Source organism: Silene latifolia, chromosome 5 (genome assembly GCF_048544455.1).
Source record: "Silene latifolia isolate original U9 population chromosome 5, ASM4854445v1, whole genome shotgun sequence".
In the NCBI taxonomy this organism is placed as follows: Eukaryota; Viridiplantae; Streptophyta; class Magnoliopsida; order Caryophyllales; family Caryophyllaceae; genus Silene; species Silene latifolia.
The window spans coordinates 714,702-736,346 of record NC_133530.1 but is presented as its reverse complement, the minus strand read 5'-3'; the positions used below and the strand labels follow the sequence as shown (position 1 = coordinate 736,346).

Below are 21,645 nucleotides of genomic sequence, written 5' to 3'. Positions count from 1 at the left end.
AATATTTGTAAGAGACTAAAACATGGTCAATTTCCTTAAAATAAAATAATTAATTAACATGGTCAATTTCCTTAAAATAAAATAATTAATTAAGATGGTCAATTTCAAGGAGACTAAAAGAAAAAAGATACTTGGTAATTTTCCTAAATATTTATAGAAAACTAGAAGATAGTCAATTTCCTTAAAATAAAATAATTAATTAGTATAAACATCCACAATTATGGTATTAATTATCATCATCATAAAATTATATATTAAATTTAAAATCTATGCAATTTTATATAATATTGCATAATTCTTTCAATTTGATTTAATGCATATATGTAATTGATGGGGCATATTCTGCACCGCTGACCAAGTCAACATATCGAGCAAGGTCAAAGATATCCACAGCAAGTCAACGACTCATGCAGCCTAGCCGATGCAGCCCATCGGCCTGTCAGCCTGGGTCTCGGCATGGCAACTTGCCAGCCGGGACACATACCCGCGTACTCATATCCAAGACCCCTCGGCCACGAGTCAACAGGGCCCGCCGGCCTGCCATAGGTCCCTCGGCCGAGGGGTAGATCAGTCTTTCCACCTGCTAGCCACTTGGCCACTACGTGACAAAAGGTGAAAGCCTATAAATACTCCTCAACCTTCATTGAGGAAAGGATCCCAATTAATTCACAACTAAACCTAGATACACTATTCATCTGGTAATATCTTCCTTATCTCTCTACAATACACATTCAGCCAAGTAACAATTTATCTCTTAAGTTTACTGACTTGAGCGTCGGAGTGAGTACGCTTGGCACAAAGCCAAGCCCTCAGTTCGTTCATTGTTGCAGGAGAGGCCGTGAGGAACGATTAAGGCCAAAGGAGAATCCAACTCAAGACATCATTCAACAAGCCACGGGTGGTAACTATACTTGCTCTGGAATTACGCCCGGAACAATTGGCGCCGTCTGTGGGGATAGACACTAGAAGCTAGTCACATTCATTCCCAAAAAAAAAAAAAAAAAAAAAAAAAAAAAAAAAAAACCCACCCCAAAAAGCTAAGATGTCAAAACAACAAGACGCAGTCGTGACCGACGAAACCCCATTCCACCAGGATGACACCTTCAACAATTCTGGAGTCGTGCAGCCCTCCACCGGCGAGGTAATCCAACCGGAGTTCGGCATGCCAATAATGTCGGACACGCCGCTGCCAGCCAACCAGGTCACCATCATGGGACATGTGGTTGACATAGCAAAACTGAAAATGGTCCTGGACTTAATTAGTAATACGCCTGCTCACACTGTCACGCCGACAAGAGCGGCGGAAACCGTCCAGGAGACCAGGGCCCAAAACGTGACTCCGAGAAATTTGAACGAGTGCGGAAGAAGCCGACCCGCCAAGTCGCCGGGGGAGCCCAAAGTGGGCGTGGTAGACCTAAGTCCTCCCCGCACTCATGGGAGGACAGCGTCCCCGCAGCACGAACGAGGCTTACCCCAAAGGAACCAAAGGAGTCCGACTCAGCAGAGTTGGAGAAGAAGTCCGAATCGAAGAAGGAGTCCTTCCCGCTACGAGGAGAGGAGCCGGAGTAGGAATGCGAGGATCCGATCGCCGCGTGTCGTTCGACACATGGTCAGACAGCCCCTCAACGCCTACGTCCTAGAAGTCCAGGTGCCAACTAAGCTCAAGTTGCCACCCCTATCGTACAAAGGAGATAGTGATCCAGCTGACCACGCTGAGGCTTTCGAGTCTTACATGTCGGTATGGGAGCAGCCCGATGAGGTCTGGTGCCGAGTCTTCCCAACAACTTTGCATGGGATGGCTCAAAGTTGGTACAAAGGGCTTCCCGACGGCTCGGTATACTACTACGCCGACCTAAGAGACGCCTTTCTAGCCCAGTACTCTTGCAACAAGAGAAGGGCCGTGGAGACATCGGACCTCCTAACTATCAAACAGGAGGGAGGTGAGTCTCTACGAAGCTATGTGAAGAGGTTCGACGGAAAGGTCCAGCAGATTCGAGAAATTAATCCCGAATTGGCGGCCTTCGCGCTGATGAAAGGCCTCCCAAGGGGAGACTTGAAAAATGAGCTCATCAAGTGCGGAGGCCTGAACTTGGACGCCGCTAGGAAGATGGCCGACCAGGCCATCAAGGTAGAAGACTATCACAAGACATGGGTAGGCCCCAGCGAGGCCGAGCCCTCCGAAAGGAAGAGCCACCGGGAGGACAACCCGGATGAGAGACGCCGCGACAACAACGGGTCGCGGTCCGATGAAAGACACCGTGAGAATAATAGGTCACGGTCGGACAAACCTGCCAGGAGACAGGACTCGACAGGCGCCGGGTGGAGTTCGGGAACGTACCACCAGAGGCGGTATAGTGATAAAACCCCTCTCGTCGTATCAGCCGCCGAGGTCTTTGCCCTGAGCAAAAGCGAGGGCCAGAAGTGGGAGAGACCCCCCAAGCCAAAAAGTGACGGTGACACGAGCCAGTACTGTGAGTACCACGGCCACACCGGCCACTTAACCAACGACTGCCGGCATCTAAGGAATGCCATTGAAGAGCTGATCCGGAAGGGGAGCCTCGGCAAGTACGTTGCCAAAGGCCAAAAGACTGACGCCGACGGTTCGGGTAAGAAATCCGTCTTCGAACGGATAGGAGTGATCCACGTTGTCATCGGGGGCAACGAGAACGGAGGGTCCGCTCACGGGTACAAACGGCACCTGAACGAGCTATATCAGGCCATCAACTTTGTGCCCAACACAGCGATCCCCGCTTCCAACATCCCCGATATAACCATCGGAAGGAAGGACTACGAAGGAGTCATCGCTCCTCACAAATGACCCACTTGTAGTCAATTTGGACATATCCAACCACCTGGTCAAGAGGTGCCCGATTGACACAAAGCGCATACACGAACATCATGTTCGGGAGTGCTTCCTCGGCCTCGGCCGAAAGTCAAGGACTTGAGCCCCGCACCAACCCACTATACACTTCTCCCGGGCCGGCCTGGTACCACCGGGGTCGATCGGACTCCGGTGACGTTCGGCGAAAAGAATGCGGCTAAGAATGTCCTGGCTGAGTTCGTGATCATCGACGGCTCGTCCGCCTACAACGTTCTCATAGGCCGAGTCACCCTGAGCGAGGCTGACGCAGTGATGTCCATCCGGACCCTAACACTGATGTATGTCTCGGACCGGGGGGAAGCGCATAAGCTCGTCTCCAAAGACGAGAATGACGAGGTGGTCAACGTCCAGATAGCCGCCAGAGGATGCAACATGCACTCCCTCAAAGTGGCAAAGAAATCAGAGAAAGGGAAAAGTCTATCCTTACAACAGGAGGGCGACCTCATGGATGTAACTAGCGGCTGACTAGGACGCTGTGCCTTTGATAGGCCATTAGGACGCTGGTAATCTCGGGAATACTCTATGTAGCGGCGGAGGTGTCCAAAACAGCTGTGGGCACCCCGACGCATGTTTTTACCTAAATGAAAAAACATCCAAGTCTTCCATCAAAATGTTCATTCTTCCCATAGTAACTAGGAAGCAGCAGACGCCAACTCACATTGTCATACCGACAAGAGCGGCAGCCTTTATCAGTAAGCAGATGTCGGCTCACACTGTCATACCGACACGAGCGGCAGTCTCCATGAAGAAATAGGCGCCGTCGCAGTCACCCCAAGTAGTAGACGCCACGGTTGTCACCCCAAGAGGTTGGACGCCGTCGCAGTCACTCCAAGTGGTAGACGCCACGGCAGTCTCATGAAGAAATAGGCGCCGTCGCAGTCACCCCAAGTAGTAGACGCCACGGCAGTCACCCCAAGAGGTTGGACGCCGTCGCAGTCACTCCAAGTGGTAGACGCCACGGCAGTCTCATGAAGAAATAGGCGCCGTCGCAGTCACCCCAAGTAGTAGACGCCACTAGCCACCCCAAGAGGTTGGACGCCGTCGCAGTCACTCCAAGTGGTAGACGCCACGGCAGTCTCATGAAGAAATAGGCGCCGTCGCAGTCACCCCAAGTAGTAGACGCCACGGCAGTCACCCCAAGAGGTTGGACGCCGTCGCAGTCACTCCAAGTGGTAGACGCCACGGCAGTCTCATGAAGAAATAGGCGCCGTCGCAGTCACCCCAAGTAGTAGACGCCACGGCAGTCACCCCAAGAGGTTGGACGCCGTTGCGCTCACTCCAAGTGGTAGACGCCACGGCAGTCTCATGAAGAAATAGGCGCCGTCGCAGTCACCCCAAGTAGTAGACGCCACGGCAGTCACCCCAAGAGGTTGGACGCCGTCGCAGTCACTCCAAGTGGTAGACGCCACGGCAGACTCATGAAGAAGCAGATGCTATCGAGCCATAACCCCGATTACCTCGGCCCTAGCCGAGAGCGACGGGGACACAATGACCGATACGCGCTATCGAGCCATAACCCCGATTACCTCGGCCAAAGCCGAGAGCGACGGGGACACAACGACCGATACGCTAGAAGAAACGTATACTCAGTGCAGTTGAGACGCAAGTCTGGCGGTCAATATGCCTACAGTTACGAATGCTATCGAGCCATAACCCCGATTACCTCGGCCAAAGCCGAGAGCGACGGGGACACAATGACCGATACGCGCTATCGAGCCGTAACCCCGATTACCTCGGCCAAAGCCGAGAGCGACGGGGACACAACGACCGATATGCTAGCAGGAACATAGACTCGGTGCAGCTGAGACGCAAATCAAGCAATACACTAAAGACGTTAGACACAGTTGAGATATGCATCCAAATTACCCCGGTCATGCCAACGGTAAAAACGGAGGCGCTCAATTAATAACGCAAGAAGGTAAGCAAAGGTTCGTGATCAAAGTCCCAGCCAAGCCAAGGACCAAAGAGATAAAACTTTATTGGAAATGACTGCAAAGAGAGTACAGACGACGGCCGTCCCCTTAGGGATAGCCTAAACTCTACCTACCAAAGCTTTACAAAAGCTAGGAAACAAAAAAACAAAAGGTTACAGACTTGGGATTTGAAGCGCCAAAAGATGGCAGGGAGAGAAGGCTCAATAATTGGCCGCCTCCGCATCCGCTGCTTCCGCAGCATCAGCCATCTCATCCAGAAGCTGGTCAAATTTATCCCACGGGAAGGTGCCGTCGGGGAGAAGTTTCTTAATTGCCTCCCTGGTCGCCTCCTCGGCCCGGTCCCGAAACTGGGCACACATTTTAGGGAGGAGATCATCTTGAAGCATTTCAATATCCTTCTCCTTTTGGGCAACGGCAGCCTGCGCGTCCCTGAGCGCCTCCGCCTGGTTGTCGAACAGATCCTTCCACTGATCCCTCTTGGCAACCACGGCGTCATAAGCATCCTTATACCTGTTCCGCTCTTCCATCATCTTGGCGGTGGCGGCATCAGCTTCCTCAACTTTGGCCCTCTCGGCCCCTAGCAGCTTCTCAACTTCCTCCACGCGCTTCGTGGCAGAAAAGAGATCCAGCTTAGCCTTCGCGGCTTCCCCCTTTGCGGCAGAGAGATCCAGTTTAAGCTTTGCGAGCAGTGGCGCAGCTTGGGCCATAGTTTTCTCCTGCTCCGTGATGTAGGAGCCGGCCTGTTGGGTCCACCTCCCCAGCCTCTTATACAGTTTCGCACCCTCTGCCACAAGCTCGGAGGCAGAAATCTTCTGAGCCGAGGAGTCAACGATGACATTTCTGTCACCCGCCCTCTCAATAGCCTTCTCGGTCGCTTCCCGATTGCCGTTCAGCAAGAACGGCGGTTGCCGAGGAGGATCTACAAAAATTTACACAGAGCATCCATGTCACCTTGCATTGACACATCGAAAGCCGGTCATCCGGGATGTCCAAATAACCACTAAATCCGAACCACAAGTTAGATCCGTACCGTTTGGACCCTCTTCGTTCGAGGGCCGGCCGAGTCGATCTTCTCCCCCGGCAACGGTGGAAGCGGACGGTGGCTCTTTCCTCTTCTCCCCGAACGGGGAAGCAGACGGTGGTTCTTTACTCTTCTCACCGGCAACGGTGGAAGCAAGCGGTGGCTCCTTAGCAACGGTCACCGACCCCCGGTGATATCAATGACCTCCACAGGGCTCCTTCGAACCACCGGGGTCGAGGGAGTCGACCCGACGCCTTCGCCACCGACGCTGCCTTCTTTGTTCTCTTCGGCACGCCACCTAGAACCCGCGCTTGGGCGCCGTCGATCCAAATGACTTCATCTCCTTATCCATGAGTTCGTTGGGAGACGGTCCGTGATCACCTTTTTCACCCGTAGGATGTTTGCTCAACGACCTTCCCGTCCTTATCAAGGCCTATCCTCTTCAAGGTACTCTCGGACGATCCTGCCAAACCGGTCCGCAAGAAACCAAACAAGAATTACATGAAAGAAATAAAACATAGCTCTAAAAACAGGAGCATAACGTGCACAGATGGGCCTCACACCGACCCCACTCACCCCCGGGCCGAGGGCCGGTATGAGGCCGACGCGGCAGAGCAGCTCATCTCGAAGAATGATCTCGAGTCGGGGCAGCCATCCCTTCTCAAAGATCAAATAGTTGCACGCCCGCTTCTCGTCCTCGGTAGAGGGACCAACGAAGCGTCCATTTTAACCTTACCCCGGGAGGTACACTCCTCATACTCTTCCCGGTTCTCACACCGCAAGTAAACAGGGCTCGGAAAGACCGGGGCAATGGGTAATCCTCCCACTTGGACGTACACCCACCGCCGTTGCCGCCTTTGCAAGAAGTAAGCTTGTTCACGGAGACATAGCTCTGCTCCGTCAGACGCCGTACCACCCCACTTTACCGGCGATTGACGGCCGAAGACTATGAAGTCGGCGGAATAAGTTGACTGTCGGGATTTCCCCCTAAAGAGACAAAGCCACACAAAGCCAACTATCGTCCTCATGGCCAGCGGATGTAGTTGGGCCACCGCGACGTTCATAGCTCGATAATGGCCATGACGTATTTATTCGGAAAACCGCAGCCCATACTCCGGATGCCGATGTACACGCCGGTGTGACCCGGTGGAGGGCAACAGACCGCCTGACCCTTCTTAGGAATAACGATCTTATACCCCTCACCGAATGAGAAATGGCCTCCGAAAAACGTCTCGCCGGAACAATTGGCGAACTTATAGGACCAACCACGTTCAAGACCATCGTGCGGGGCTCGCCATGATCCGGGACAGACACGCCTCCCACCATCGAAGGGTCCCCTCATCCTCATCGCATCGTCACCCTCATCCTCCCGTCCCTCCGGAACTGGTGGATCGACTACGGGAGAAGGAGACCTAGGGCCCCCAAACCTTATCGGAATGGCGTCTAGTATCTCCTCCCCATCAAGACGCAACGGGAACCCTCCGGCACAAGTGATAGTCCCGGCGTCGTGAGAAGACATAATAGCAATAATTGTTCAACAAAATAAAGAGAAGAAGTTTGTTTGTTTACCTTGAAGAAAAACACTCGCCGGAATGACAACTGAGAAAATTAGAAGACAAAGAAACCTTTGAAAGTTTAGAGGAAAAATTTTGGAGAATGAAATTGGTGACCAATTTCACGAGTAACTTGCCCTATTTATAGGGAAAAGCCCATGAAGAAGGACCAATCAGAGAACAGCCCATGAAGCGTCAACCAATCAGCGTGCAGACACGTGTCGGACATGCAACCACGGGATGTCAATCGTTGCAACAGTTAGACGTCAATCAATGCAACAGTGACCAAGCGTCTTCAACACGCCTATTCATATCTCCTTGCCTATTCACCTTCCTCAACAAATTCCCAAGCATCCGCTATCCGCCGCCACATAATCAACCAAGCTAAGAAGCGCGGGGGGCAATCAAAAACAACAACCGCACACTTACTCCTCCTGGTCTCGGCCAAATTTCACTTTCTTTCCCACATCGGATGCCCTTTACACATCCATGTGGAGGGGGATATGGTACGGCCTAAGAAAGACCAGGCCGAGGTAAAAGAAGCCGCCGCAGAAGAAGCCGATGCAGGAAATTTCCCGCAAATTATTTACGCAGAATATACGCTTAAACGAACATCGGAGCCCATACCACGGCATAGACTACGCTGGGGGCAAATTGATGGGGCATATTCTGCACCGCTGACCAAGTCAACATATCGAGCAAGGTCAAAGATATCCACAGCAAGTCAACGACTCATGCAGCCTAGCCGATGCAGCCCATCGGCCTGTCAGCCTGGGTCTCGGCATGGCAACTTGCCAGCCGGGACACATACCCGCGTACTCATATCCAAGACCCCTCGGCCACGAGTCAACAGGGCCCGCCGGCCTGCCATAGGTCCCTCGGCCGAGGGGTAGATCAGTCTTTCCACCTGCTAGCCACTTGGCCACTACGTGACAAAAGGTGAAAGCCTATAAATACTCCTCAACCTTCATTGAGGAAAGGATCCCAATTAATTCACAACTAAACCTAGATACACTATTCATCTGGTAATATCTTCCTTATCTCTCTACAATACACATTCAGCCAAGTAACAATTTATCTCTTAAGTTTACTGACTTGAGCGTCGGAGTGAGTACGCTTGGCACAAAGCCAAGCCCTCAGTTCGTTCATTGTTGCAGGAGAGGCCGTGAGGAACGATTAAGGCCAAAGGAGAATCCAACTCAAGACATCATTCAACAAGCCACGGGTGGTAACTATACTTGCTCTGGAATTACGCCCGGAACAGTAATATATTTATATAAATATATAATCCTCTTAAAATTACATGTCTAAGTAGTAAAGATAATTTCGTTAGTAAAGAAAATAATTGTAATAACATTGGATATAGTTATATGATAGTAATGACTCATTTGAATTGTAAAAGTAACAATATTATCTGCGAGATTAGTGAAAGTGGTAGAAACAACAACAAGAGTAGTGAAATAATCAATATTAATGCGGCAATAGTGAAAGTAACAATAATTACGGCGGGAGTAGTGAAATTATCAATATTAATGCGGCAGTAGTGACAGTAACAATAATTACGGTGGGAGTAGTGAACGTAACAATGATTACGGGCAAGTAGTGAAATGTTATTACTATTGTTTCATTAATAAGAGTAAAGTATTAATAGCGGGAGTAGTGAATCTGTCTCAAACTTTATTTCATCGTAATTTTAGGATATGTTATAGAAAAATATATTAATAATAAATTATGGGTTATGCAACTTTAGTAATTTTATTTAATGAAAAAAAAAATAATAGTAAGTAGAGGTTGTCCGGGCGAAGCCGGGCACCAATACTAGTAAGGTTAAATTGTGAAAACTGAAAACAAAAGTTTGGCTATGGATACTCCATTTGGTGATAAACGGATATACATTAGGAGACATTTGGCCATTTGGGTAAAGGATGGCCTAAAGTGGACCCGATATTATCATATCTCAACGATACTCAAACAGTCATACTTCTCCACTAATGGCCCATCACGTTTCCTAATGTTTATCAAACTCTTGCCATAAATTTTTGGCCCAATACGTTTCCTTGCCTTAGTAATCTAGAGTCGGCAAATAATGATACGACCCAAAAGCACCGTAAGAACCTGACATCTAATTAAGGGATTTGGGTTAAGATTTAATAACCCATTTATTTAAGTGGGTTAACACGGACACGACATGAGATTTAATTGGGTTGAATTTGTGCCAAGCTTTCTAAATACGAACCCGACACGAATGACATTTTTATTAAATTAATCATATTTTTTCTTGATTTCTTATCGCATAAATAAGCCTAAACTTTCCAAATATTGGCATGACACGAATCTGTCACGAAATTAACAGGCTAGGGTAAGGGTTTATGACCCTGTTTATGTGTAAATGGATCGACACGAACACAATATGAGATTTAATTGGACCAGGTTTGGATTGAAGAGCTTATAACCCATTTACATGTGACAAGAACCTAACACTACCATGTTTGCAAGATAACTCTGATAAGTAAGATACCAAGACCTGACAAAATGTAAGTATGTAACTGACAATTCATGCTTAAAATGAATACTTTGTTCCGGTCAATTATTGTCCTTTGATTTTTTGCACAAAGACCAAGGAAAAAGGAATAGCCCAATTATAAAATGATAAGTAGAACAAATTGGGTGTAAATGATCAAATTGCTTATCAAGTTCATTGGAGGGAATACGAATAACTAAGTTGTTTGTTAAGATGGGCTTTACGGTTTAACGGGGCTGATCTCTTCTGTATAAAACGACCATACTCCCTCCTATTCTACATAAACTTCCCTCTTTCCTTTTTTCATCTATTCACAATACCTTCCCTATTTCCTTATTTAGTAAAGTTTTATACTTATTTTAATCACCTTACCCCACAACAATACCCACCTCACCCACAACAATACTTATTTTAATCAACTTACCCCACAACAATACTTATTTTAATCACCCCATCCACAATAATATCCCACAATACCTTCTCTCTCCAATTACCAAACCCCACTATAATATTTTACCTTATTTTAACCCTCTCCGTAGGTTTATCTAGAATAGGAGGGAGTATTAAAATCAAATTGCGTATAAGTTACGAAGTACACTCCGTATTAAAAGTATGGAATACTCGTACTGTAGCTTTTGTGTATAACGTTCTCCGTATTCGCGTAGGTTAAGAAACCAAGTTAATTGGGTCCAAAATAATTCTCCGCCTCCTCACCCGCCGTGTTCGCCACCGTGCATAGCGCAACCACCTGCATTCACTCTCCACTTACTCTCCGTCGTTCGGTGATTATCTTTTCCTTATTTGTTTTACTTTTTAAATTAGTGATTCGTAGTTTATGATTTCTTATTCTTCCAATTCTTCTTGTTTATATATTTGATTTGGTTGTATGCTTTTAGTTTATCGTAGTCAATTTTAAAATAGATTTCAATTTGATTATTAATTACATTGGCAATGTAGTTGGACGAATTACAGGGTAGAATTAATGTATTAATCCGTCGAAAAATAGTGGTTTTGGGGCTGTCACTAAGTAAAAGATTGAGTTACACCTTGTTCAGTAAGGGGTAACAGACAACATGTACATTGTGCTGATATTGCTTCTAATTGACAAGAATGTCCAAAAAAATCGACATTTTATGTGCTTCTGCCTCTTTTACAAGACAAGTCTCCTAATATATTAAGAATTCATCAATTATGATCCCGAACAAGGACTTTGAGGAACTATATATGCTATAATGCTAAATGTATGCGCCTTTATTCCTAACTTGTCTTGGGAATTTGTAAAGAGACTTGGATCTCATGTTATGCTACTTTCTGGGATGCTTTTGATCAAACAAATCAATCCTAGTAAATTATATTCTTTTCTTGCATGACTACTTGACCAGTTTGTTGGACTGTTTAAAAGATACCACATATCCTAATGCAGTTTTTACTCGTTTAAAAGTCATTTTAACTATTATGAGCTGATGTAAGCAATTGGTATTAGGCTGTGTTTTTACTAGGGTAACTGTAAAGTTTTAACCTTTTCTGTATTTGTGGATGAAATACTCAATTTTTGTGATAAGTTTTGTGCATAGCCTTTTGAAAGATAGCATAGGATGGAGGGTATTGATGTTCTTATTTACTCGTCTTGTTTTGCTGTGATCGTACATTGATAGTCTGTGTTCTTGGCTGGAATTGATTTTGAATGCTTAGACATAAATTCAAGTATAGCTCTCATTCAACAATGTTTCTTCTTATGCTGCAGGTTATCCAGGGTATCTGTTGAATCAGATCAGGGACGCCTTCTTGTAGACCATGTTTGGTTCAAGTAGTCGTAAGTGCTTGCTAACATGTTCCTGAGAAAGCTATACTTTTGTCTGTTTTAGAATTGTTTCTTTATATAGAATATGCCCTTGTCACTGGCATTGTCAGGCCTTTACCTGCTTTTAAATGTTCTAGAACATTTGACATTTTACTTTTCTTTTTGCCACTGAATATGAAGTTTTTGCTGCTGGCTTTTGCTTTGATGACTGCCTACTTCTATATGTTTGATGATCGATACTTAGATCCATATCCACTTACAAAAGTTCCCTGATTGTCGTTAACTGCTGTATTCGGTCAATACTGTACACCCCTGACCGCCTATCTTTTTCCTGGTTTGCGAGGAATTTTTAAAATAGGAATCCCCCTATACATTGGGACTTGCTTCTTTTTCTTGAAACAAATTGAGTCGAGGACAATTTCGCTTCATAGACTTTTGTTAATAGAAGTTAATGATTCTAAAATCTAAATAAAGCATCAGAAGACTTGTAAGGATTATACATGTATATATTTCTCTTCTGACAAGGCTTTGCCAACTGCCATTACTAACTTGCCAAATGCAAGGGTAAAAGGTATAAAACATATTACTCTGAATATGTGTCCTGATTCAAATCGAATGACATACTGTTGTAACTCATATCTAAATAACTTTTTATGGGATCAATATTAAATGTCTCATCCTGTTGACTAAGAACAACCTAAAGTAACACATATTAAGTCATCTCCACCTTTTCATCCTAGTTGTTTATCTTTGTTTACTAATCTCAGAAGTTTTTGCTTGTTGCGTCTTGACCTCATTCAATCCTGCAAGAGTCATGATTCAGAGATGACCTTATACCTGCTGCTGTTGATTGTACTGCCTTCTGTGTAAACTACTTGGGCGATGGTTGATGGCCATAACTTTCTATGTTCTGTTCCCATCATTTAGATGATTAGGATGTTTCTACCTCTCGTTCTTCTTGATACTATTTAACAATATGTGTGTTCCTCTTTCAGCATTTGGGCAGTCATCTAGTTCACCATTTGGATCACAGTCAGTGTTCGGGCAAACCAATGTAACGAATAATTCTCTCACTCCACAACCTTTTGGTCAATCTTCATCATCAATTTCTTCAACACCTGCTTTTGGGGCTGCTTCATCACCAGGATTTGGGACTTCAACACCTGCTTTTGGGAGTGGTGGCAAGTTTCTGATGCTTGTTTACTTGTCCTATATTCAGATATTATGCATATATTCAGATATTATGCATGTGTGTTTCTCTTATTTTAAGCAACTTCTATAATCTAGTAACTTAATTTTGTTCAAATCTGCGTGATATTTAAACGAGCACATGTAAAATGCTAAATGTTTTATGTCTCAGCTACCTCACTTGCATTCCCTCGCCTCTTACCAGGTTGCTAGGATGCAACATTTTGTCCTTATGGTATTGATTTATAGTATGTTGGCTTTCTCTATCAATCTAAAAACATGTCATTTGTCATTGAAAATGGGCCATAGTGATGTCCATGTGAGCTTGAGTGACAAAAAGACTTTTTTGCTGGTGACCATGGCATTTATTGTTAGTTTGCCTTGGTGGTCATCTCTTTTTAGCAGTGTTCTTTTGGCCAGTGGATGACAGGTAGAAAAAAACATAATCGAAAAAAGTTGAGAGAAGAAAGAGCCAGAGAGGAGGGGGGGTATCAGTAGAAAAAAGTTGAGAGAGAATCGTAGCTGGTTAAAATTCGTCGGTATCAATTAGATAGGGTATTGATGGGGCTCTTTGTTTCTTTCCCTTCAGGGAACTATATAGGTTGAAAGAATCAGAAATCAAATGAACTTATGGCAGAGATTTATTTTGTTCGAGTTGAAATGAGCATGTCGTATACATTTGGTGGATTTTTTAGAAATGATATTTTGCGGGTACTGGTGAGACTGAGAGAAATAAAGGAAGTTGTTCATTAGAAGTGCAATTGTGGGTTAAACAATATCCTCAAACTTTTTCATGATATGGTTACTCTTTGGATTATGGGTCATCTAGTAACAAGCACCTTATGCTTTTAACGGAGGGGTAAGGTCACCTACTTTGGGTGGGAGCCTTCACGTCACTGTGGTGAAGTTGTTGTCTCACTCTTAGGATTATTTCCGAGGTAGAGTTATTTCCTTAGCTTTAGTATGCCTAAGGCAACAAGTTATTGCAAGGCCACAAGGGGATCTTTGTTACTTTCCTCCCAGTGAACTGGAAAAAATTGTAATTTTTTTAATTTATGAGAGCTTCTCGTCCTCTCATCTCAATCTCCGCTTTCTTTGATCAAAATTATTTTTCTTTTATCGATAGAAATAAGAAATCAAAGGAACTTCTGCTGTGCGTTTTCACCGTTCTTTGGTATGATCTGTTTATATGAATAATGCTCTCTTGTAACATGAAGAGTGAAGACAGATTTTTAAGGCCATTTGATCTCGTTTGTTTTCAAAGCCATGATAACTATTTTTTTATTTTATTTTTGGTAATTTTACTTGCACCCCACATTTCTTCTGTCTCTTCACTTCTGAAAAATGTTTATTGGTTTTCAGGAAAATCTGCATTTGGGCAGAACTCGCTTGGAGGTTTTGGATCAGCCACTCAGACTAGTCCTTTTGGAAGCTCAACTCAGCAGTCTCAGCCTGCATTTGGCAGTAATTTGTTTGGTTCAACTGCGCCATTTGGCGCTCAAAGCCAACCTTCATTTGGTGGAACCAACACTCCGGCTTTTGGTTCTTCACCCAGTCCATCTTTTGGAAGTAGTGGAACTGCCTTTGGGGTTGGAGGCACTCCTGCGTTTGGGTCTGCAGGAGCATTTGGATCCACAAACACCTCTGTATTTCCGGCTGGTGGTGCTCCTGCTTTTGGAACTACAACTACCTCCGGATTTGGTGGCACATCCACCTCCCCTTTTGGGGCCGCTAGCGCTTCTGCTTTTGGTCAATCCAACAGTCAAGCTTTTGGTGCTAGTGGGGGAGCGCCAGCATTTGGCTCAACCACTCCATCTTTTAGTTTCAATTCAAGTCCAGCACTTGGCCAATCGACACCGCCTTTTGGATCTGCACCACAACCTTTTGGTACACAGGGTTCTTCGGGTAAGTTTCAGCAGGGTATAGTTTTTACTTAACATACAGTGAAGATTTGCTTCATTTATCGGCTTGTAACCCCCCCCCCCCTCTCTTGTTGTCATCTCTTTGGTTTTGTTCTGTTATTTTGTTTCCTGCCTTCATTGTCTTTTAAACCTGGTACAATCATATAGGAGCGCAAGCGATAACACCAACTTTCGGGAGTAGTGGTTTTGGGCAGCCAGTTCAGGGAGGAAGTAGAGTAACACCTTATCGGGCAACTGAGGACACAGATGGGACTAGTAACCAACCACAGGGAAAGTTGGTATCTATATCAGCCATGCAAGCATACAAGGATAAAAACCATGAAGAGCTGAGGTGGGAAGATTACCAGCGGAGTGATAAAGGTTTGTGCCTCGACGCATTCTCGATATAACATAAATGAAACCTTGTATTGTATATATAACTTTTGTGTGTTGCTATATTCTGTCTTTTCTGATGATCTCGGACAGCTGATATTTATGGTGCGAATCCAATCCTTTGGTACTATGGCTTTGTTGCTCTTTATTGATTGTGAGACATTAGTCAACCGGCCAATTATTCAGGGTATTGCAACTCCTCTTTGTGATGATATAAGTTGTCAATAATAACTCCTTTTTTGGTGGTGTATTTGGATTGAACAGAACCGTCGTATTTTTGATGATGTTGCCTCTTCATATCAAGAATTCAAGTTTCATTTTTCAAAGCTATTATATATATATCTGGTGTCATATGCTTCATCCAAATCGAAGCTTGACTTTTCTATTTTTTCAGATAAGATTTGCATGATAGTTTCGAAGCTTATTATCCACCTCTCATGTTGTATGCGAGCATCACATTTGTCTTTTTGTATATGCCCGTCACCGTTTCCTTTTGTAGAGGGCCGCCATTTCTATGATGTCTTTTGTACATGGATGGCACCCTCTTGGTGTGTCTTAGTAAATATTATATCTTATTAAAAAAATTGAAACTCCCTCGTATCCATTCCAAACTACCCATTTTCCATTTTGGATTAATCCAGATCAAACTACCCATTCTATTTTTAATAAACAAAATGTCCAAACAAACCGAATAGCATAAGGTATCAATGAACACAGTATACACTCAGAAAAGTTTTATATGATCATTTGAGTGAGGGTCTGACTTTTGTTATGCTTCTCTCTGTAAATGGGTGTCAGCCCTTTACTGTCTTTTTTAATATGCTCTGGAGTATATTATTTTCATTAAAGAAGAACGACAATAGTGGTCAAACTGGTCAGTGCATGGCATCATGCATCAAGTGTATTCTAAAAAAAATAGTGTTGTACATTTTTGGTGAATTCTCTTATGTTCATCTTTGTTGAATGCTCTCAGTCCATCATGTATGATTGCGCCATATTTGCCGTTTTTATAGTCTTTCTTTTTATCCCTGAAACTAATGTTTGTACCTTTCTGACATTAAACAAGGTGGACCTAATTCTGCTGGTCAAACTACTTCACTGAGCTCTGGTGTGCCTGGAGCAGCATCCAACCCTTTTGGCTCCGCAGCATCCAACCCTTTTGGCTCCTCACAAACATTCGGACAGTCTGCTGGGAGCCCATTTTCAATGTCTGCGCCGCCTACGCAAACAAACTTATTTACCCCCACGCCCGCTCCATTTGGTGGCACAGGTCTTGCAACAACTACCGCAACATTCGGTTCTTCACCATTTGGTTCTGCTCCTACTACAACACCCTCTCTATTTGGGTCAAATCCAGCACAATCATCGTCCCCTTTCGGGACATCGACATCCGCGTTTGCCTCCAGTCCTTCTATATTTGGTACAGCAAGCTCAACTGCAACTGGATCTTCATCTCTATTTGGTCCTTCACCAGGTCAAGGACAGTCCCCAGTGGGTACTTCAGCTTTTGGAAGTCAATCATCGCCTCTTTTTCAGTCATCATCACCTTCACTGGGGATAGGATCTGGTTTGGGCCAAACTAGCTCCATCTTTCCGCAGACTGGAAACTTTTCCAATGCTTTTAATACTACTTCAAACAGTTTCGGTACAAGTGGGTTTCAAAACTCATCACTCACTACAGGCGGGCAGTTGGGCTTCAGCCAAAGCACTGTAAGTCATTATACTGTTTTTTAGGTGCAGACTATGAGTCCATGACAGTTGACCGGTTACGTTTGCTTTTTCTTTCCTGTTGAACCAAATTATCGAGCTGTACTGACCATTATTTCTTTGTTGTTTCATTTCCAATAGAACCAAGAACTCATTGTTCTTTGGAATATAACATGATGAAAGAAAGTTAATAACTAACCATTTGCCCTTCTTATATTGTGAAGAAGTCTATCATTGCCATTCTCAATACATTTTTATTGTTAGTCATTCTTAAAAGGCCTTTCCGGGGTGATCGGAACATCTTCAGTGTCTTGTCAACTGTTTTCATCTCAAAGATAAGGCATAGGTTATAGGTGTATTGTTATTGTATGAACCTTAGTGTTTGATATGATGTGGCTTCGCTAGTGTCAGATTTTTGCTTGTGAGGTTCCGCTTTTATGGGCATTTTTTTTGTAATTTTTTTCATTATATTTCGTAGGTTGATATATGAACTAACAGTCTGGTGATTATTCCATGACTCCATGTCCTTTGTCATTTTATAAAATAAACTCATAACAAGGTTAAATACAATTTTACTATATTATGAACATTGATCAAGTTTGGGGCAACATTTTTGCTCAAGTGTGGGAGGTTCATACTTCATGAATTAGACACAAATTTTGTGTTATGAGACCAAGCTTAATGTTCATCATGTTGAGAGTGGCTGTTGCATCTGAGACATACTTTGTTGATTAATTAGTGTATTACTCCATCCGTCCCGGTCAATTGTTGTCCTTTGATTTTGGCACAAAGACCAAGGAAAGAGGAGGGGGCCAATTACTAAATGACAAGTGGACCAAATTTAGTGTGAATGATCAAATTGCTCATCAAGTTCATTCTTAAAATAGAATGGACAACAATTGATTGAGACACCTCAAAATGGAAGAGGACAACAAATGACCGGGACAGAGGGAGTAGTATTTTTTTTTTCTGTGGCTCTTGGTAATTGTATTCCATGTCAAACAAAAAGTGACTGTATCTGTAATAGAAGAATAATGTTGGTACAGTGTTTACTTAGGTTTTTTGTCCAATCCTTATTGCTTACGTGGTTTCTGGTCCAACTTGTAGCCTTCTCTATCCTCTTTTCAGCCGAGTCTTGCTTCACAGACAAACAGTGGTTTCAACCTCAGTAATGCCGGCCAGACTCAAGCAGGTACTTCACCTAGTTTTTTGTCGTAGCTCTCTTTTATATAGTTTATTAAGTTTGGCTGAATCTTCTCTTTATGTATGTAGGCGGTGCACCAAGCATTTTTGGACAGAATCTTGGACAATTGTATGTTCCTCAGTACTCTATTTATCGCCTTATATAATCACTAACCACTGTTTTTGTTCAGAGTTTACCTTCCATCCATGAGAAGGGGTTGGGTGCTCTAAATCAGAACCTCCAAAATTAAAAAGAAACATACAGACAGATTTGCCTCAAGTTTTTCTGACATTGTTTTCGTTAGCCACGAAAATGAATAGGATTAGGCAAAAGAACAGATCTAGTCTTCGTGGATGTAAAAGAGACCTTTTTGTAATACTTCTATAGTTCTATTAACGTAATGACTTGTCTGACTCTGATAACTCTATTTGTCACTCCTCGGCAGTAAGACACTGACGTCATGGTCAGCATGTTGTTGGTGTCTTTATGTCTTTATGACTGTCTCGTGGTTGATCACTTCTCCCTTGTCTGAGTTATTTGGTATCTTAAGCTATGTAAAATTGTAAAGTAGGTGGTGAGTATAGGACTATAGGACAATCCAAATTCAGTAGGTGCCCATGCGTTTATGGAACATATGGGTTTTGTTTGTATAGGATAGAGGAGGGAAGGGATGAGGTTGGGGAGGGAGGGGAGGGAGGGGATGGAGAATGGATCAAGGGAGTTTTCATCCAAATTTTCCCTTTGGTGAGGAGGGATTCTAATGTACCTTGTAGGAGTGAAATGGAAGAGTCCATTTTTCCTCCCTTTTGAATCCTTCATATTCCATTTTGTTAACCAAACAAAAGAAATTAGTTTCCTTCTTTTCCCGCACCTCCCTCGATAATGTGAAGTAGACAAGAAAACGGTTATTTTGCTTTCCGGAACAATCATTCAAGTGTAAAAGTATTGAGAAGTTTATTAATGCTTCAGAGCTTGTCATGGTTTCATCTGTAGATGCTTGGTTTAAGTTATGACACTGTTTTATTTTGGATTGCCTTGTAAAATCACAGCTTTGTCCTTACTATTGTGATACCAGGGCTGATCAGTGGAAGTATGTTGAGAAGTATTATAGCAACAATTTTGCCTTTTCACCAGATTTGGTTCAAGAAAGTTTCAGTTGATTAATTTGGACTTGATTTAGTATTGGTATCAAATCCATTAAAGATGATATTTTATGAGGCTTCTATGTGCGGGTTAACCGGTGTTTGAAGTTTGAACTATGTTATTTATGTTGGTGGAACTTGACTGGTAAACGTGGTATCAATCCTTTGTGCAACTCTTATTTTGCTGGAAAAATATGCAAAACAGTTCTTAGCCCTTTGGATTGATTGTGATTCATTCTTAGATCTTCAGATATTCCTCATGTGTTCTGTTTGATACTTTGATGCAAGTAATCTAGACTGTATTTCAGTGGTTTACCTAATTTATATGAATATTTGCGACCCTAATTGGTAAATTTACTATGCTGTTGATTTTTGATTTATTCATATAACAATACAAGTGCATGATTGGCTGTTTCTCTTGAATGGTTTTCGCTATGATGTAGAAGCAATCAGAGCTCGGCAGTTCTACAACCGGTTGCTATTACCAATCCTTTTGGCACCCTTCCAGCAACACCTCATATATCTATTGGGAATAGTGGGACCTCACCGTCAATTCAATATGGAATTTCTAGCATGCCTGTAAGCCTGTCTTCTTCATTAACACTGTTATTAACTACATTTTGACAATTAATTGATAGAAATGATGATGTATATTTGCCAGGTTGTCGACAAACCTTCCCCTGTTAGAGTATCATCCTTATTAACACCACGGCACTTGTCTCAGAGGCGTATCAGGCTACCAGCTAGAAAATATCATCCCAAAAATGATGGTTCAAGGGTGAGCATCCTGTATTCCATTCATCTATTATGGCTGGCACTTTGGTGATCCATATTATTCTGTAAACTTATAAATACTGCATTCAGGTAGCTTTTTTCAATGAAGACGACGAAGCACCCAGCACTCCGAAGGCAGATGCTCTTTTTATTCCAAGGGAAAATCCAAGAGCCTTGACTATTCGGCCAGTTGATCACTGGCCAAAGCCTTCAAAAAAAGAAGCTTCTGTCCTCGTGTTTGAAAACGGTATGTATGGGGGTTTACTGTTGCATGAGCATATCTTATAATCCACAGTATTGGAGTCTTGGCATTGTCTTTGGTCTATTGTTCACAATGAGTTGGAGGATTGGTTTAAGTTATGAGTTGGTTTTTACGATGGCTTTATTTAGCTTAAACCAGTTTTCTTTTATTTCATCCGTGATAGGCCAGAAATAGCTTGCAGAAAACATGACTGAACGTTTGATAAATGATGAGCTGTGGCACTATCTAATTAACCTTTCCCCTTTTTTGAAGGTAAATCATCCTCGGAGAATCAGCATTCCGTTAATGGATCTGTTGCTGAAGAAAACAATAGTAAGTTTTTTTTTAAAAAGCATTATGTACATATTTTGCTTGGCAATAAAAAACAATTTAGCATGGAGTAAATTACTGCACCCATTTGTCCTTTAACCCGCTTAAAACATCCCATAAAGTCATAACTGACCATTCATTATATGAGCCGGCTTCATGATAATCATAGATGTTAAGTTGTGAACTGTAATCAATCTCCTAGATCCACAGATGTTTTCACTACATTCAAATACTTCAAATATTGCAAATGCACAATGAACCTTAATTTTATCAATGACTGTTGTCTCAGGCATTGCCAATGGAAATGGATTCATCAAGCACCAAAGTAATTCTGTCAAAATCAGCGAGAAACCCAATGGTCGCTGTGATAATAAAACAAACCAACAAGGAGATTCCTATATTACCCGTTCAGGCAACAGAGGGGACGATGCTGCTATTATATATGAACATGGGGCCGATGTAGAGGCGACCATGCCAAAACTTCGACATGCAGAATATTATACAGAGCCTCAAATCCAGGAGCTGGCTGCCAAAGAACGGTTAAAACCTGGATACTGCAGGCATGTGAAAGACTTCGTTGTAGGACGACAAGGTTATGGAAGCATTAAGTTCCTCGGAGAAACCGATGTTCGGAGGCTTGACCTGGAGTCAATCGTCCAGTTTAATGACCGGGAAGTTATTGTCTACATTGACGACACCAAGAAACCGCCTGTTGGTCAAGGTCTTAACAAGCCTGCTGAAGTCACTCTTCTCAACATCAGGTGCTTCGACAAAAAGACTAATACCCAGATCTGTGAAGGACCCAAATTTGAAAAATACAAGGAGATGCTAAAGAAGAAGGCAGAGGAGCAAGGTGCTGAATTTTTGTCATATGACCCTGCTAAAACTGAGTGGAAATTTAGAGTGTACCATTTCAGCAAATACGCGCTCATTGACGATGATCAATGGGATCTCGACTAATGTTGTATGTTTGATGTTGGTTCGATATGAAAATTTTGAATACCAGGTTTTCATTGGAAATTTTTTGTAATCTGACTTCAATTTGACTCCATTGCAAGCCAATTTTGAGCATTGA

The 21,645-nt window shown here is 43.4% G+C and overlaps 1 protein-coding gene across 3 annotated transcripts; it reads left to right on the top strand.

Annotated features, from left to right (window-relative positions):
• Positions 1–10,481: 10,481 nt before the first annotated feature.
• Positions 10,482–21,645, top strand: LOC141656273 (nuclear pore complex protein NUP98A-like). 3 transcript variants are annotated; one of them, XM_074463100.1, is made up of 13 exons: positions 10,482–10,692; positions 11,655–11,723; positions 12,707–12,892; positions 14,262–14,804; positions 14,969–15,181; positions 16,260–16,903; positions 18,008–18,092; positions 18,173–18,212; positions 19,669–19,804; positions 19,887–20,003; positions 20,090–20,246; positions 20,514–20,573; positions 20,860–21,645. In XM_074463100.1, the coding sequence occupies exons 2-13, from the start codon at positions 11,705–11,707 to the stop codon at positions 21,528–21,530; spliced, it is 2,871 nt and encodes a 956-aa protein (XP_074319201.1). In that variant the 5' UTR covers positions 10,482–10,692; positions 11,655–11,704; the 3' UTR covers positions 21,531–21,645. The 3 variants fall into 3 exon arrangements, with proteins under 3 accessions (XP_074319201.1, XP_074319202.1, XP_074319203.1); XM_074463101.1 differs by having other exon boundaries at positions 10,523–10,692; positions 19,672–19,804; XM_074463102.1 differs by lacking the exon at positions 12,707–12,892 and having other exon boundaries at positions 10,582–10,692.

Excerpts from the sequence above, each read along its gene's own strand:
- LOC141656273 (XM_074463100.1), top strand. Across the intron at positions 12,893-14,261 it reads ACCTGCTTTTGGGAGTGGTG|GAAAATCTGCATTTGGGCAG; the intron begins GCAAGTTTCTGA and ends ATTGGTTTTCAG. Across the intron at positions 14,805-14,968 it reads TGGTACACAGGGTTCTTCGG|GAGCGCAAGCGATAACACCA; the intron begins GTAAGTTTCAGC and ends ACAATCATATAG.